The sequence below is a fragment of the Orcinus orca genome, chromosome 1 (assembly GCF_937001465.1).
Source record: "Orcinus orca chromosome 1, mOrcOrc1.1, whole genome shotgun sequence".
Classification (NCBI taxonomy): Eukaryota; Metazoa; Chordata; class Mammalia; order Artiodactyla; family Delphinidae; genus Orcinus; species Orcinus orca.
The window spans coordinates 111,894,546-111,911,989 of NC_064559.1; the positions used below are offsets into that span (position 1 = coordinate 111,894,546).

Consider the following 17,444-nt stretch of genomic DNA (forward strand, 5'->3'; position numbering starts at 1 on the left):
CCAAGGAGAAAAGGGAAAAGCACATTTCTTTAATGTGAGGATAGTTTTTGTTTTAACTTGATCAAACTTGTCTCTTTAGGAACTTACCTTCTATAGGACTCAGTTCTTTTATCAGATCTTTTCCCCCATCTAAGATTTCATGGTCCCCAAAATGGCATCTTTTGTCAGGCCAGTGCTTTTACCTGACATTTTCTGTGTATCCTGGCGTCATGCCATGAAAGATGGAATGGCACAGAGTATGTGTTGGGACATACATAGGTATCGGTTGGGACACAGAACATCGGTCCCACTGCAGGGCCCCCAGGTGCTTGTGAGAATCTGCACTTGTCCTCCAAGTGTGTCATAGCCCTAACAAGTATGTCTGGGTGGCAGACATTGGTTAGTCAACATTCATTAGCAACGACTGAGTGAAGATTAGTCCTGCGTGGGTCATGACCTCTGGATGCTAGAGGGAAGATAGGGCTATAAAGGAAAACAAGACTCCGTAATCTCATCGCAGGTCGCTACAAGCGCATAGCGCAACTGCAGCAACCTTCCAAGAGGAATCCTCACTACCAGACCTTAGAGCGGGATCTAATTGAATTACAGGAGCAGCAGCTGTTTGAACTTTTTGTGGTGGTGTCTCTACAGAAGAAGCCATCAGAAATAAGCTACATTCCCCAGGTCATACAACAATTCCCTAGCAAGGTAAGTGCATGGAGGCTATGAGGCATCCAGGAACGTTTCTGTGTCTCTGTGTATTTATTCCCTCTCTTCTTTTTTACTGTTGTCTCAGTTAGCTTTTACTAATACTGTACTTCTTGTAGGATCCGGTGCACTCTAATGATACCTCGTGTCAGGCATGGGCTGCAACCAAGGGGGAATTAAAGCTCGTTATTCAAGTTGGGCTTTTATCTTTTGCTCTGCTATTTACTAAGTGACCTTTAGCAAGTTACAGAGCCTCAATTTTCTCATCCTTAATGAGGGGAGTGATAAATGTGGCAGAGTAGGGTAGCAGTTCAGAGCATGGACTGGGAGCCAACTATCTGCATTTGCCACTTATTAGCTCTGTGACTTGGACCAGTTGAACTGCTCTGTGCCTCATTTTCTTCATTGGTCAAAGGGGGATAATCTTCATAGTGTCTACCCCCATGGAGTTGTGGTGAGGATTAAATGAGCTAATTATAATTAATATAAGGCACTTAGAACAGTGTCTAGCATACAGTAAGCACTATGTAATGTTATTCCCTATTAGTGAGGATTTAATGAGATAATGTATGTAACGTGCTTAATCCAGGTCCTTCCACATAGTAACACTTGATAAATGGTAACTGTTATTAACGGTATTATTTCATTTACTCTACCTTTTTCACAAAATAATTCATTCATTTATTTAATCAATATTTCATAAATACCTACTATTGGCCAAGATTAGGTGCTGGGAATACAACTGAAATAGATCTTCTTGGTCCCTGCCCTCACAGAGCTTACAAAATAGACCCCACATGTGGCTCTGAGCTTTGTGGCAGTAAATACAAAGAGCAGAATCATTACATCAGGGCTTAACAAACTGATGGCCTCTGAGCATATTTAGCCCACAGATATGTTTTCTGGGTTTGCACAGTGATAAAATAATAAAAGCTTTGTTGTCAGTTTTTTGTTTAAAAGTCATATTTCACATAAAAATCTGTATTTCTGCTTTCTCCTGAGAAACTAGAAAGACTGCCAACATTCAGCCTACATTCCTAAGTGGCATGAATTGGCTGAAGCTGAGTAAGGAGCAGGACTGACTTCATGGGCATGTGACCAGTGCAGTCACACAAGGCCCCTCACTTACAAGGGCCCTGCACCCTGCTCCGCAGTCACCGTTGAAGTTCTTAATAATTTTATTTTTTTATTTTTATTTTATTTTATTTTTTACGGTATGCAGGCCTCTCACTGTTGTGGCCTCTCCCGTTGCGGAGCACAGGCTCCGGACGTGCAGGCTCAGCAGCCATGGCTCACGGGCCCAGCCGCTCCGCGGCATGTGGGATCTTCCCAGACCGGGGCACGAACCCGCGTCCCCTGCATCGGCAGGCGGACTCTCAACCACTGCGCCACCAGGGAAGCCCCAATAATTTTATATTTGAATCTGTGTTTTGTAAGTGAGGAGTGAGATCTGATGAGACAGTGGGGCACGTGCCAAGGTCTTAAAGCCTTGGCTCATGTATGCTGTCACCTCTCCAGGATGGGTTCTCCAGTTGTCCTCACTCCTACCCCTTGGTTCCCCAGGCCCCGTCTGGCTTCCCCCTTTCAATCCTCACTCAGTGACTGCTGCCACCCTCTGCACGGGCATGGAGGGGGTCAGGATCAGGCAAGCATTAACGCCGAAGTGTCTTAAGCAACACATGGTAGATCCTTCCCTACCCTGGGCATTGCCCCTGTGTTCAGTGGGTGGCCTGGGGGGGCAAGCCTTTTCACCACCCCCAATCCAAGTACTAAGCACGTCCCCATGTGGAGGCTACAACCCCTTGAGGGTCGCCTAGCTGCTGCGGGTTGGAGTAGTGGGCCCATGGGAAGGGAAGTCCTTGGCTCAACTGTCCCACCCCTAGTCAGGACACAGAGTTTCAGTCCTGCAGCTGGCCCGAGGGGAATCCCAGCAGCTGGTGGGCCACTTGGGCACCAGATTGCAGGCCAGGGTCCCTGGGCACCTGTGAGAGTCTGCACTTGTCCCCAGGATCCTCGTGCCTGAGGGAGCATGCCATTAAGCAGAAAATCAAAAACCCCATTGCAGGCTGAGAAAGAAACCACAGAAGAAAGTAACAAGTTTTATATTTCATTTTACATTTTTTTTTCCTGCTTTTTGAACAAGGGGCTCACAGTTTTTCATCTTGCACTGTGCTCTGCAAATTATGTAGCTGGCCTTGGGAAGGCGTAATCCCTTTAAACAGGGACATTTACTCACACTCCAGCTTACTACTTGGACCACTTCTCTCATTATCTGCTCAGGAACTTTAGGACTTTGGGTTTAAACCCTGAGTTTCATGTTTCACTAGAAAAGCTAGTGAAGGGCTTCCCTGGTGGTGCAGCGGTTAAGAATCCTCCTACCAATGCAGGGGACACAGGTTCGAGCCCTGGTCCTGGAAGATCCCACATGCCGCAGAGCAACTAAGCCCGTGCGCCACAACTACTGAGCCTGTGCTCTAGAGCCCTCGAGCCACAACTACTGAAACCCGCACGCCTAGAGCCCATACGCCACAACAAGAGAAGCCACCGCAATGAGAAGCCTGCACACCGCAACAAAGAGTAGCCCCCGCTCGCCGCAACTAGGGAAAGCCCATGAGCAGCAACGAAGACCCAACGCAGCCAAAAAATAAATAAATAAAAATAAGAAAAGCTAATGAAGCACAACTGAACTGAAATCTGAGACATTTCCTGCATGGGTTCTCATTTTTTAAGAAAGTCCTCACCAGCATTCCTGCTGTAAATAAATCAATGTTTAATTTCTCAGTGTGGCCTGAGAGCACAGTGTCACTGCACTCTTTAGTAATACAGTACCGTAAGAGTCTAAAATAGATAGTCGAGGAATCAAATTTCCCATAAAGAGAAGCTTAATTTTTTTCTCTGTTGTTCATCAGTCTTACATTTGCAAAGAGAAATCTTGAGGTTGAACCTGTTTTCAGCACAGCCTGAATTATGGGTTTGGAACCAGATGAGGACCCAGTTGACTCTGACAGTAATTCAAGGATGTCTCTAAGCAAGTTACTTGGCGTTATTGTGCATTAGGCATCTATAAGTCTGGGAGGGAAAGAGCTGCCTGAGCCCCTCTTGATTCTGATGTGGAAAACCTTGAATGAAGATGATTGTGAATCATTTAACAGTATAAAAATAATAGAATATGACACAACTAAAATTTTGTTAGAATGCTTTTCCGTTTCTTAAGGGCTTAATCTCTAAGTGACCCAGAATGGCTGCATGTTTTGTTTTAGAAATTAAAGGATAGATCATTGGTATTAGTTACATGAAGGCAATATGGTAATTAGACTTATCTGCTTGTTTTTATACTAATTTTAAAATGTCTTTTGGTTTAACTAAATTTAGACTGTCCTTTAAAGTACAATACCAGACTTGCACAAAAGGTCTTCCATGCTAAAATCTTACAGGAAGTTGCAAACCCATAATTAGGTAGCAAAGATTATATGCTAAGGGAAATGATTATATATATGGGGTGGATTCTAAAAATAGTATCTTTTCTAAGTAACGTTCACCTGCCTTTTCAAAACATCTTGGATTATTGATCAGAGAGTGTCTTGAGCTAACTAGGTTTTTGCTATCAGTATATTGTAGAATAGATTTTCATTTATTTTATGTCCCGTGATTCATAAAAATATTCTCACTAGTATGTTAATTCTGAATTAAGATTCTTCCTCTAGCTAAGAAACTGTTTTCAATCATTTCTCTTACATCAGATTATAGGATGTCCATAAGTACCCTCTCTATGTAAAACAGAATTCTTTTTCCTTAGAAACTCAGTTCTCAGTATGTTTTCAGTGATTACCAGTCTTGGCCTTCCTGTTTTATTAAATAGCACAGAACCACTCTGAGACACCTACCTAGACTTATCAGAGACCTCTTTTCCTAAGACCAGGCTGAGTTTATTTCTATACTCCGCTTACATAGAATATTAGTCACTTACAGTGTTATTTTTTTTCAGGGTGATCATGGCTGTAAGCAATCCAGAGACATTGAAGACAGGCTCAAAGTTATCCCAAAATTTTGTTTTCCTGATTCAAAGGACTGGGTGCCAGCCTCAGAACTCAAGAGGTAAATAGACTACTTTATCTGATTTCTATTTGTTGGACGAGCAAAAGTAGAACCAGAATCTTTGAGAAACAGATAGAGTCAGCAGTGAAGCTATCGTGGACTCTGTGGCAGATCAAGGATGCAGTGGGAGGAAAGGAAGAAACAATTAGGACATTTCCTATGTGGGGCTCAAAAAAGAAAAACACAGTGTCAAAGGGAAAACAAGTTTGAGAGTCTCTTCAATTTGCCAATTCTGCAGGAAAAAAAGTTCCACTTTACATATAATCAGAAATGCCACCAAGTGGACAGAAAAGGAAAAACAACTTGAACTTAGGGACTGAGACACAGAGATAAAACATGGCAATGTCTGCATCTTGTTATCTCCTTCAAGTTGTTAGAAGAAGCCATAGCCCAGATTGTATGTTCCCTGTTGAACTTGTACGAAGAGGGGGCTGTAGTTTGGAAGGTGTAAGTATATTGAGAAGGGAATTATAAGAAATTGCTTCCCAGTATCTAGAGGAAATTACTATTTTCAGCTAATAAGCCATATATAATATAATAAAATTATATCCTGCTTATAAATAGATAAGTGCTTTGTTCAAAACTGTAATTATTGAATCATGTATTTAGGCTGAAAAGCGTGATTATGTGAACCATATCACATGCCAATGACCTGCTGGAAGACAGCCTCAGCTGTTGCCTAAGTGGCTCTGCCCTTCCACCCCACGTTGCCTCCAGACTATGCTCCTGTCTCTCCTAACCAGTTTAGCCTGATCGCCGCTCTCATCTCTGAGCTATCAACCCTGAAGCTTTTGTGCTGTCAGTTGTACTAATTGCATAGGCGGCTTCTTTCTTATTGGCCTGGCTGCTCCATGGTTGGCTTTCCCCAAGAGTTATGTGTGTTTATTCTAGAATGTCTGAAAAATACAGAGGAGTAAATAAAAAGCAGAAATTAAAAATCACTGGCATTCTGGTTACTCAGAGATAAGCACTGTAAATGTTTTGAGATGTTCCCTTCCAATCTTTATTCGTGGCCAAATATAGACATATGTATATGTTGTTCAGATTTGAATTTCTTTTGATTGTTAATGAATTTATTTCTTGGGCATCTCTAGGTCTTCATTTTGTAAATTATCTATGCATATTTTTGCCAGTGTTTCTAATGAGATGGTAATTTTCCTAATAATTTTTATGTATTAAGGATATAAACTTTTCCCTATCACAGTTCCATATGACCTCTCAGAACTAAATAGAAGAATTTGGAAGGGAAGAATAGCTTATCAGAATTCTTTATAGTTTACCTATATATTTGACTAAACTGGACATTCAGCAAAAGGAAAATAGGCTTGATTAATAGCTGGACTAAATAAATAAGAAAGTAAAAGGAGGCAGCGGCATCAACAGCTCATCACATTCTATTCTCTCACTCCAGTACAAAGCAAGATATTCTCAAGGGCTGGACATTCTCCCTCAGGAGGAATGTGACTTGCAATAAATATAATATTGCTGCCTCCTCTTACATCACAAAATGACTGCTGTTGGACTCTAATTTTTAATTGCTTGTTCCGAGGAATGTCATAAACAGTTGTTTGGATCTCAAACTATTGACTGTTTTTTTCAGTGAAACGTTCTCCTTTGTCTTAACTGGTGAAGATGGGAGCCGGTGGTTTGGTTACTGTAAGAAGCTCTTGGTAAGTCCCAGACTTGTGCTACAGGCAGCTTTGGTAGAGGAACAAAAGAGTCAGACTAGGAACTTCAGAAACACGATCTCTAGATGAGTTTGGGGGCTACTCAGTGATCTGTGTATTATAAAGAAGCTAGTTAAGCTTTATATTTTTATTTTATTTATTTTCTTTATTTTTTTGGCTGTGGTGGGTCTTAGTTGCAGCACACAGGATCTTAGTTGCGACACACAGGATCTTAGTTGTGGCATGCGGGCTTTTCTCTAGTTGTGGCACACGGGTTTCTCTCTAGTTGTAGCGTGCGGGTTTTCTCTCTCTAGTTGTGGCTCACGGGCTCCGGAGCGTGTGGGCTCTGTAGTTTGCGGCACGCAGGCTCTCTAGTTGAGACACATGAGCTCAGTAGTTGTGGCTCACGGGCTTAGTTGCCCTGCGGCATGTGGGATCTTAGTTCCCTGAGCAGGGATTGAACCCGAGTCCCCTGCACTGGAAGGAGGATTCTTTACCACTGGACCACCAGGGAAGTCCCGAAGCTATGTTAGCTTTAAACAGTAAGAGCAAGGTGGAGGTTAGCCACAGAGTGTTCCATAATAGAAACGGTATGGATTTATTTTATTTATTTGTTTGTTTGTAATAGATGAAGAAAGCACTGACATTGTAGCTGAAGTCAGTCTGGTTATATTTGAGGAATGGAGTACAGTGAGCCAATCGAGGGAGCTCTGAGTTACTTCTTGCTCATATGCCATCACTAAACTAGAATAAATCATGCTATCATTTTTTTTTTTTTAGCATTTTCTCATCTTTCAGTGTTCATTGAGAATGAGAGCTTTGGTTCCTACTCTATACTAAGGAGTATTAAGAGGTATTAATAGTCCAAATTAGTAAAGACTCGTGCTGCTTAATTTTTGCTTTGTTGTTTTGTTTTTTTTTTTTAGCCAGAAGGCAAAGGAAAGCGACTCCCTGAGGTATACTGCATGGTCAGTCGCCTAGGCTGCTTCAACCTTTTTTCAAAGGTGAGTGGAGAATGGGCCCTATGAAAAGTGGTGTCCTTTCTGAGCTCTGAGTTTTTGTTTCTGATGACTTCACTAGGCAATGTTAAGTGGCATAGACTTCAACATAGTACTTTAGAAAGGGTTTCCCATTAGTAGATTAGAGCTACGGGTTTGAAGGCTTAAATTTAGACCTCTAATCCAGATGATGTTGCCCCGTCATCCTCATTTTGGTTTGCTAAACCTCCCAGCTTAAAGCAAAACATTGCCTGAAGTTTATCTTGTCGCATGTCTTTCCCAGACACCAAACTGCAGGGTATTATTGTGTCACCTTCTTTGCCCCTGCCTTAGTGATATAAAAAGGGGCTTCTCTTCTAAAATTAAGTTGATTTATTTTAGTAACTTTTCTTGGAGATTTAAAGGTACCTCTAAGAGAAATGATGCCTTTAATGAACTTTTATTCGTTGCAGAAGCTTATCTGTCTTAAAATCTGTTGGTATTATTTTCAAGTTTGTGCACCCAGTTTGGCAGTTCCTTCAATAGGATTCTTTTATGTTTTTGAACTGAGTCCCTAATTTAAAAAAAAAATCTTTTGTGTGTATGTAGATTCTAGATGAAGTAGAAAAGAGAAGAGAAATGTCTCCAGCTTTGGTTTACCCATTTATGCGAAGTGTCATGGAAGCTCCTTTCCCAGCTCCTGGACGCACCATCACAGTAAAGAGCTACCTCCCTGGGGCTGGAGATGGGGTAAGTTAGTCCATTTTGAAAAGGTTTGATAGCTGCCAAAAAGCAGGCCTTACACTAGTCGGCCTTACCTGATAGAAACCTTACAGGATAGTTTTCTCTTTTTCATGAACTGCACAGAATATGTTTTGGTCACAAAAGCACTGGAGAAACATCCAGTTGATCTGTGAGATAGTTGATCCTAGACCCAGGAACCAGAGGTTTTCTATCATTTGTAGATTGAGCCCCTGCATAATATCTATTTCAGTGTGATAAATGAAGATTATACATACTGTTGTCCAGTGGGATGAAAGATTTCACCAGAAATTTACAGCCCAAAAGTAAGGTATTAAGTCTTGGCATTAGCGTAGGCAGCTTCACAAACTCTTTGTAGCAGACCCTCTCTCTTGAATTTAACCTGTAAAAGAATGACAGGATCCATTAGTATTGTCATTAGGGATTGTTTTCCCACCTCAGCTCCCCTGATTCAAATTTTGCATTTCAGTCAATTGAACTGTGCCGACCACTGGACTCACGATTGGAACATGTTGATTTTGAATGTCTCTTTAAGTGCCTGAGTGTGTGCCATCTCATTCGGGTCTGTGCCTCTCTCCTTTTGGAGCGGAGGATAATCTTTGTTGCCAACAGCCTAAGGTGAGAAATAAGTAAAATGTGTCACTTCAGCCTGTTGTTTTACTTGTTCTTACTATTTTAAAATTCGGGCATATTAGAAAACACTTAGGTAGGATCTCAGTTACCTAATGCTATAGTGACATGGATAATCCAAAAGCTATTTGCATTCGGCTATAACAGTGACTTTTGGGGGTTGCAATTAATTTACCTTCAAAATGTGTTTTGTTAAAACTGTTGTTAAAAATTGGGATTGCTTTTCTAAGTACACACTAGCTTTTAGCAATATAAATTGTGGGAAACAGCTAGATTGAGATTAAAGATATTCAGTACATTAAGTTAAAATTTAAATAAAATGTTAAAATTTAATGAGTAATCACAGAATTGTTAATCTATGATCACTAACTGGCATCACTTTTGTAATTCTGTAACATAATGTCTGAAATGCCCTCCATTGTTGTTCTTTATATGACACCGTTTGCTTTCTCCTCTGGCTAGCACCCTGTCAAAATGTGGCCATGCTGTGGTTGCCACACTGTATCCATTCACCTGGCAGCATACCTACATCCCAGTCCTGCCAGCATCTATGATCGACATTGTGTGCTCACCTACTCCTTTCCTTATTGGAATCCTGTCTTGCTCCTTACCACAGCTCCAGGACCTACCCATTGAAGAGGTGAGATGGGAGAAATAGTACCTGTGGAAAAGACTGGGGCACTGGCAAATGAAAACAAGTGATCTTTAACAGTGGTGGATATGTCATTAATTAATAATAATATGTAATTATGATTGTTAATACATTATGCTATCATATTTTTGTATCTGTTTATGAAAGTGAGAAAAATTCTATAGTACACATGAATCTGAAGTTGTATCTTATTTGCGGTATTGAACCATGGGCTAATTCTTGCGTTATTCTGAATAGGTCTTTTTTTAAAAAACATCTTTATTGGAGTATAATTGCTTTACAATGGTATGTTAGTTTCTGCTTTATAACAAACTGAATCAGCTATACATATACATATATCCCCATATCTCCTCCCTCTTGCATCTGCCTCCCACCCTCCCTATCCCACCCCTCTAGGTGGTCACAAAGCACCTAGCTGATCTCCCTGTGCTATGCGGCTGCTTCCCACTGTCTGTTTTACATTTGGTAGTGTATGTATGTCCATCATGCCACTCTCTCACTTCGTCCCAGCTTCCCCTTTCCCCTCGCCATGTCCTCAAGTCCATTCTCTACATCTTCATCTTTATTCCTCTCCTGCCCCTAGGTTCTTCATAACCTTTTTTTTTTTTTTAGAATCATATATATGTATTAGCATATGGTATTTGTTTTTCTCTTTCTGATTTACTTCACTCTGTATGATAGAGTCTAGGTCCATCCACCTCATTACAAATAACTCAATTTCATTTCTTTTGATGGCTGAGTAATATTCCATTGTATATATGTGCCACATCTTCTTTATCCATTCATCTGTTGATGGACACTTAGGTTGCTTACATGTCCTGGCTATTGTAAATAGAGCTGCAGTGAACATTGTGGTACATGACTCTTTTTGAATTATGGTTTTCTCAGGGTATATGCCCAGGAGTGGGATTGCTGGGTCGTATGGTAGTTCTATTTTTAGTTTTTTAAGGAACCTCCATACTGTTCTCCATAGTGGCTGTATCAATTTACATTCCCACCAGCAGTGCAAGAGGGTTCCCTTTTCTCCACACCCTCTCCAGCATTTACTGTTTGTAGATTTTTTGATGGTGGCCATTCTGACTAGTGTGAGGTGATACCTCATTGTAGTTTTGATTTGCATTTCTCTAATGATTAGTGATGTTGAGCATTCTTTCATGGGTTTGTTGGCAATCTGTATATCTTCTTTGGAGAAATGTCTATTAAGGTCTTCTGCCTATTTTTGGATTGGGTGGTTTGTTTTTTTGATATTGAGCTGCATGAGCTGCTTGTAAATTTTGGAGATTAATCCTTTGTCAGTTGCTTCATTTGCAAATATTTTCTGCCATTCTAAGGGTTGTCTTTTCATCATGTTTACGGTTTCCTTTGCTGTGCAAAAGCTTTGAAGTTTCATTAGGTCCCATTTGTTTATTCTTGTTTTTATTTCCACTTCTCTAGGAGGTGGGTCAAAAAGGATCTTGCTGTGATTTATGTCATAGAGTGTTCTGCCTCTGTTTTCATCTAAGAGTTTGATAGTGTCTGGCCTTACATTTAGGTCTTTAATCCATTTTGAGTTTATTTTTGTGTATGGTGTTAGGGAGTGTTCTTATTTCATTCTTTTACATGTAGCTCTCCAGTTTTCCCAGCACCACTTATTGAAGAGGCTGTCTTTTCTCCATTGTATAGAAGAATAGGTCTTTTTTAAAAAATCATACACAGAAACTACTCTAGGTTAATTTAATAAATTGTTTCAGATATAAAACACGTATAGATAAATGCCCAAACAAAATGTATGGCTCAGCTAATTATCACATAGTGAATGCTTATGTAACCAACATTGGAATAGAATAGAAATATTATGTCAATGGAAACAGAAGTCCCCATCATGCCTTTTTAATTTAATTTTTTAAATTATTATTATTTTTTAAATTTTTTGGCCATGCCGCGTGTCATGTGGGATCTTAGTTCCCCCACCAGGGATCAAACCTGCACCTCCAGCATTTGAAGCACGGAGTCTTAACCACTGGACTGCCAGGGAAGTCCCCCATCATGCTTTCTTCTAATCACTGTTCCCTTCCCCACCCCTTGCAAAAGGTAACCATTATGTTGACTTTCATGCTGCTCATTTTCTTGTTTTGTTTATAGTTTAACATCCTAGGCATGTATACCTAAACAATGTAATTCAGTTTTGTCTGGCTTTAAGCTTGAAATAAATGAACTCATACAGTATTTTTTTTCTTTCTTTCTTTCTTTCTTTTCTTTTTGGCTTCTTTGGAAGCCTTTTTTTTTTTTTTTGGCTGGGTTGGGTCTTCGTTGCTGCGTGTGGGCTTTCCCTAGTTGCAGCGAGCGGGGCTACTTTTTGTTGTGGTGTGCAGGCTTCTCATTGCAGTGGCTTCTCTTGTTGTGGAGCACGGGCTCTAGGCAAGTGGGCTTCAGTAGTTGTGGCACGTGGGCTCAGTAGTTGTGGCACGTGGGCTCAGTAGTTGTGGCTCGTGGACTTTAGAGTGCAGGCTCAGTATTTGCAGGACGTGGGCTTAGTTGCTCCGTGGCATGTGAGATCTTCCCTGACCAGGGGTCAAACCCGTGTCCCCTGCATTGACAGACGGATTCTTAACCACTGCACCACCGGGGAAGTCCCCAACATTATGTCTTTAAGATTCATCCATGTTGATGGGTTTAACAACAGTAGTTTGATTATTCTAATTGTGTATAGCATTCCATTGTGTGAATGTGCCACAATTTTCTTATCCATTCTACAGTTGATTGACATCTGAGTTGTTTCCAGTTTGGAGTTATTATTAATAATGCTGCTATGAATATTCTTGTTCATGACCCTTGGTACATATGTGCATGCAGTTTTATGGACATATACTTGGAAATGGAATTGCTGGGTCATAGAGTAAACCTTCAACTTTAGTAGGTAAAGTCAAGCTTTTCCAAAGTAGCTGTGCCAAGTTAAACTTCCTCCAGCACTGTATGAGAGTTGCTGTTGCTCCACATCCTTGACAGCCCTTGTTGTCATCAGTTTGTGTAATTTAGCCTATCTGATGGGTATGTAGTTGTACTCACTGTGGTTTAATTGGCATTCCTTGATTATGGTTGAGGGTGAGCATCTTTCTATATGTTTATTGGCCATTTGAATGTCATTTTTTGTCATCTTTTGTAAAATTCATAGGCTATATCCTTATACTGAATTGTTTACCCTCACTGATTTGTAAGAAGCGTTTTTATAGCTTCTTTTATAGCTCTGGATACGAGCCCCTTTGTAGCTTACCTTTTCATTCTCCAAAATGGTGTTTTTTAAATACAGTGGTGTTCTTAATTTTAATGTGGTCAGAATTATCAATTTTTTTATGGTTAGTGTTTGTGTGTGTGTGTGTGTGTGTGTGTGTGTGTGTGTGAACTGCTTAAGTTTTTCTTTATATTAACTTGATGGACATAGCCTCCTATATTATCTCTTGGAAGCTTTATTATTATGCCTTTAATTTTTGTTTCTGAAGTCGGGGGCTTGATTTTTTTTTTATATATAACAGGAGGTAGGGGGAATTCCCTGGCAGTCCAGTGGTTAGGACTCCCTGCTTTCACTGCTGTGGGCGTGGGTTCAATCCCTGGTCAGGGAACTAAGGTCCTGCAAGCCACACAATGTGGCCAAAAAGAAAAAATGGAGGTAGGGGTCGTTTCATTTTTTTCATATGGATAGCCAACTATCCCAGTACCACTTATTGAAATAGCTCTTCTTCCCTATTACACTGATGGGTTAAGCTTTTTTTCTCCCCCAGTTTTATTGAGATATGATTGACGTATAACATTGTATTAGTTTGAGATGTACAGCATAATGATATTATATGATATATGCATATATTTCAAAATAATTACACAGTAAGTTTAGTTAATATCCATCACCTCACATAGTTAGAAATTTTTTTTCTTGTTACGAGAACTTTTAAGATAGACTCTTAGCAACTTTCAAATATACAGTGTAGTATTATTAAATGTAGTCACCATGCTGTACATTACATATCCAGAACTTATTTATCTTATAACTGGAAATTTTTGCCTTTTGACCCCCTTCACCCATTTCATCCATCCCCCACCCCCATGTCTGGCAACCACCAATCTGTTCTCTGTATCTGTGAATTCATTTGTTTTAGATTCCACATGTAAGTGGTATCTGTCTTTCTCTGCCTGACTTATTTCACTTAGCATCCATGTTGTCACCAGTGGCAGGATTTTCTTCTTTATATGGCTGAATAATATTCCATTGTGTGTTTGTGTGTGTGTGTGTGTGTGTGTGTGTGTGTGCGCGCGCGTATGCATACACACATACCACATCTTTATCTAGTCATCTGTTGATGGACATTTAGGTTGTTTCCATTGTCATGTCTGTTGTAAGTAATGCTGCAGTGAACATGGGGGTGCAGCTATTTCTTCAAAATAGTGATCTTATTTCCTTTGGTTTCATGCCCAGAAGTGGGATTGCTGAATCATGTGCTGATTCTATTTTTAATTTTTTGACGAACCTCCTTACTGTTTCCATAGTGGCTGAACCAATTTACATTCCCATAAAGAGTGCACAATAGTTCCCTTTTCTCCACATTCTTGCCAGTATTTGTTATCTTTTGTCTTTTGTTGCTAGCCATTCTAACAGGTGATGATATCTCATTGTGGTTTTGATTTGCATTTCCCTGATGTGGAATACCTTTTCATGTGCTTGTTAGTCATTTGTATGTCTTCTTTGGAATAATGTCTATTCAGTTCCTCTGCCTATTTTTTAATTGGATTGTTTGGGGTTTTTTTGCTATTGAGTTGTATGAGTTCTTTATATATTTTGGGTAGTAACCCCTTATCAAATACATGATTTGCAAATGTTTTCTCCCATTCTTTACATTTCCTTTATATTTTATTGATGGTTTCCTTTGCTGTGCAGGAGCTTTTTAATTTGATGTAATACTACTTGCTTATTTTTGCTTTTGTTGCCTTTGCTTTTGGTGTCAAATCCAAAAAATCATTGCCAAGACCAAGGTAAAGATACTACCCCCTGTGTTTTCTTCTAGGAGTTTTATGATTTCAGGTCTTATGTTTAAGTCATTAATCCATTTTGAGTTGATTTTTGTGTATGGTGTAAGATTGGGATCCAATTTTATTTTTTGGCATGCAACTATCTAATTTTCCCAACACCATTTATTGAAGAGATTGTCCTTTCCCCATTTTATATTCTTGGCTCCTTTGTCATCAGTTAATTGACTGGGACTTCCCTGATGGTCCAGTGGTGAAGACTGTGCGCTGCCAATGCAGAGGGCCCGGGTTCGACCCCTGTCAGGGAACTAGATCCCTCATGCCACAACTAAAGATCCCATGTGATGCAACTAAGACCCAGTGCAGCCAAATTAATAAATTAATTAATTTTAAAAAAATTAATAAAAAAAAGTTAATTGACTATGTGTGGGGTTTATTTATGGACCCTCTATTCTGTTCCATTGAGCCATGTGTCTGTTTTATGCCAGTACCATACTGTTTTGATTACTATAGCTTTGTAATATAGTTTGAAATCAGGAGGTATGATGGTCTCTACCTTCATTCTTCTTTCTCAAGATCATTTTGGCTATTTGGAGTCTTTTGTAGTTCCATGGAAATTTTATAATTGTTTGTTCTCTTTCTGTGAAAATTGCCATTGGAATTTTGGTAGGGATTGCACTGACTCTGTAGATTGCTTTGGGTAATTTAGACATTTTAACAATATTAATTCTTCCAGTCCATGAGCATGGAATATCTTTCCATTTATTTGTGTATTGTTCAGTTTCTCTCATCAGTGTCTTATAGTTTTCAGCACAAATATCTTTTACCTCCTTGTTTAAATTTATTCCTAGGTATTTTATTCTTTGTGGTGCAATTGAAAATGGGGTTGTTTTCTTAATTTATTTTTCAGACACTTCATTGTTAGTGTATAGAAACACTTCTGATTTTTGTATTAACCTATTTTTTTAACTTGGTATAATGGAAAATTTTAAACATATGTAAAAGTAAACAAGAGAGTAAAATAAATCCAATCACCCTTCTTAAATACTTACAAAGTTTTGGCCAGTCATACTTCTACCTCTCTCCCATAATATTTTGAAGTATATCCTGACATAATTTCATAATTCTAAATATTGCAATATGAATTTCTATAAGGTGATTTTTAACATAATCACAGTACCATTATCACACCTAAAAAATTTAATAACAGTTCCTCAATATCAGAAAAATTCAGTATTCAGCTCTCTAATTATTTCATAAATTTTTAATAGTTTGAATTAAGTTCCAAATAAAGTCCATGCAGTGCATTTGGTTGGTGTGGTTTTTTTAGTCTCTTTTAATCTCTAGGTGTGCTGCCATCATTTTTTTTTAACTTGAAATTCTTTTTACTTGTGTTGATGAGTTAACTTTTGAATGGGCTGACACTTTAAGTTAGTGTATAATAATATTGAATCACTTTATACACCTGAAACTAATATAATATTTAAGTCAATTATACTTCAATTTTTAAAAAAAGAAAGGAAACAAATAAACCTTTAAGTTTATTTAAAACTATTCCCCTTTGCGTGAAAGAATCAAAACACTCTTCCTGATCTAGCAGTGTCTAATGTATTTCTCTGTGAATGTCTCTGGTTTAACTTGTCTGGCTCCTTTATTCCGTAGGTGCTGATAGTTGATCTCTGTGCAGACAAGTTCTTACAGGAGGTGAGTGACAAAGGAGGTGATTATGTAATGTTTGGGTATAATTGGCCAGAAAATATGTGAAAGTACTTAGAGAAGGTGACTCAGGCAAGACTTACAGTTCCTACACATACTTGACTTGACACTGCGGCCAATCATACAAGATTGACCTGAAAAATTTGATTTGGGTTCATAGCTCACTGTCCCAATTTAGGGAAGGAGGAAACAGATTAAATGCCATTCTCAAAAGAGGTAACCCTCCCTTCAAGTCTTATGGGTTGATGTATAGGTCTCTAATTTAATTAAATTTAACAAGCATTCAGCACCAATTATTTCTAGATATTCTGTTAGCCAGTCAGAAACTAAAGATGAGGAAGATACTCAGTTTGATCTCTCAGGCCTTATAGTTTAAAGGGGAGGGGAGAGGGAGCAGACATAGCCATAAAGTTTTAGAAACGGTGTAATAGAAACTTATACAAGATACAGTAGGGGCAGAAAGGAAGTGTCACTTATTCTGGATAGTGAAGTGGAGAGGAGAGTTAGTAAAGCCTTAGAGCAGCCCTCTGTATGTAACCTGTATATAGTTTTGTGAGCACTGAGGACAGGGTGAAAAGAATGTTTCCCAAGACTGTCTTTTTTCAGAATCAGTCAGCTCGTCACATGTGAAGCACCATTTATTTGGGGATGATCTTTGTAATATAGCATAAGACTTGGAGATGAGAAACATTTTGTGGGAAAGTGCCAGAAAATTTTATAAGGCATATTATTTATTTTTCTTAAATGTAATGAAGATGTATGCACCATAAGTTTGGTGGATTCTGCTCAATGTAGGGAAGGAAGCTTGAGACTGACTCTTCAGCCAAAATATATACAAAGCTACCTGTGGACTTTGACGGACTTAAATAAGGCGTGTTTGAGACTTTCTCTCTCAAAGCTCATGAAAATCTCAATTTCTTCTCTTAAGGTATCTGATGAGGATGAAATTCTACCACCTAAACTCCAGGCTGCCCTGATACAAATTTTGGAAGAACGAAATGAAATTTTGGCTCAGGAGCAGAATTTTTTACAAGGTATGAGACAAGTGGTCTGAGGATTTAAGGTCAAGGCAGTAAATACCAAATGCCCAGCACCCTGCCAAAGCATATGCAATAGCAGTATGAGATTGCCTGTGCCTTCATAAGCTTATAGTCAGCTTTCTTGCTCACCCTCAGCTGTGCCAAGTCCCCTTCTATTTCAGGACTTTTGCACTTGCTCAGTTCCATGTATGGAATGCTATTCCCCTAGATATCCACATGGCTTCTG

At 39.3% G+C, this 17,444-nt stretch overlaps 1 protein-coding gene across 4 annotated transcripts in view; it reads left to right on the forward strand.

Moving 5' to 3' along the window:
* The window catches only part of DENND2C (DENN domain containing 2C), an 89,136-nt gene that overhangs the window by 63,557 nt on the left and 8,135 nt on the right, over positions 1-17,444 (forward strand). For all 4 annotated transcript variants that reach the window (XM_033435988.2, XM_004263217.3, XM_033435987.2 and 1 more), the window contains exons 8-16: positions 500-687; positions 4,673-4,782; positions 6,383-6,452; positions 7,376-7,453; positions 8,036-8,176; positions 8,658-8,806; positions 9,281-9,458; positions 16,125-16,166; positions 17,107-17,212. In XM_033435988.2, coding sequence (XP_033291879.1) covers positions 500-687; positions 4,673-4,782; positions 6,383-6,452; positions 7,376-7,453; positions 8,036-8,176; positions 8,658-8,806; positions 9,281-9,458; positions 16,125-16,166; positions 17,107-17,212 — 1,062 coding nt within the window. The remainder of the gene's footprint in view (positions 1-499; positions 688-4,672; positions 4,783-6,382; positions 6,453-7,375; positions 7,454-8,035; positions 8,177-8,657; positions 8,807-9,280; positions 9,459-16,124; positions 16,167-17,106; positions 17,213-17,444) is intronic.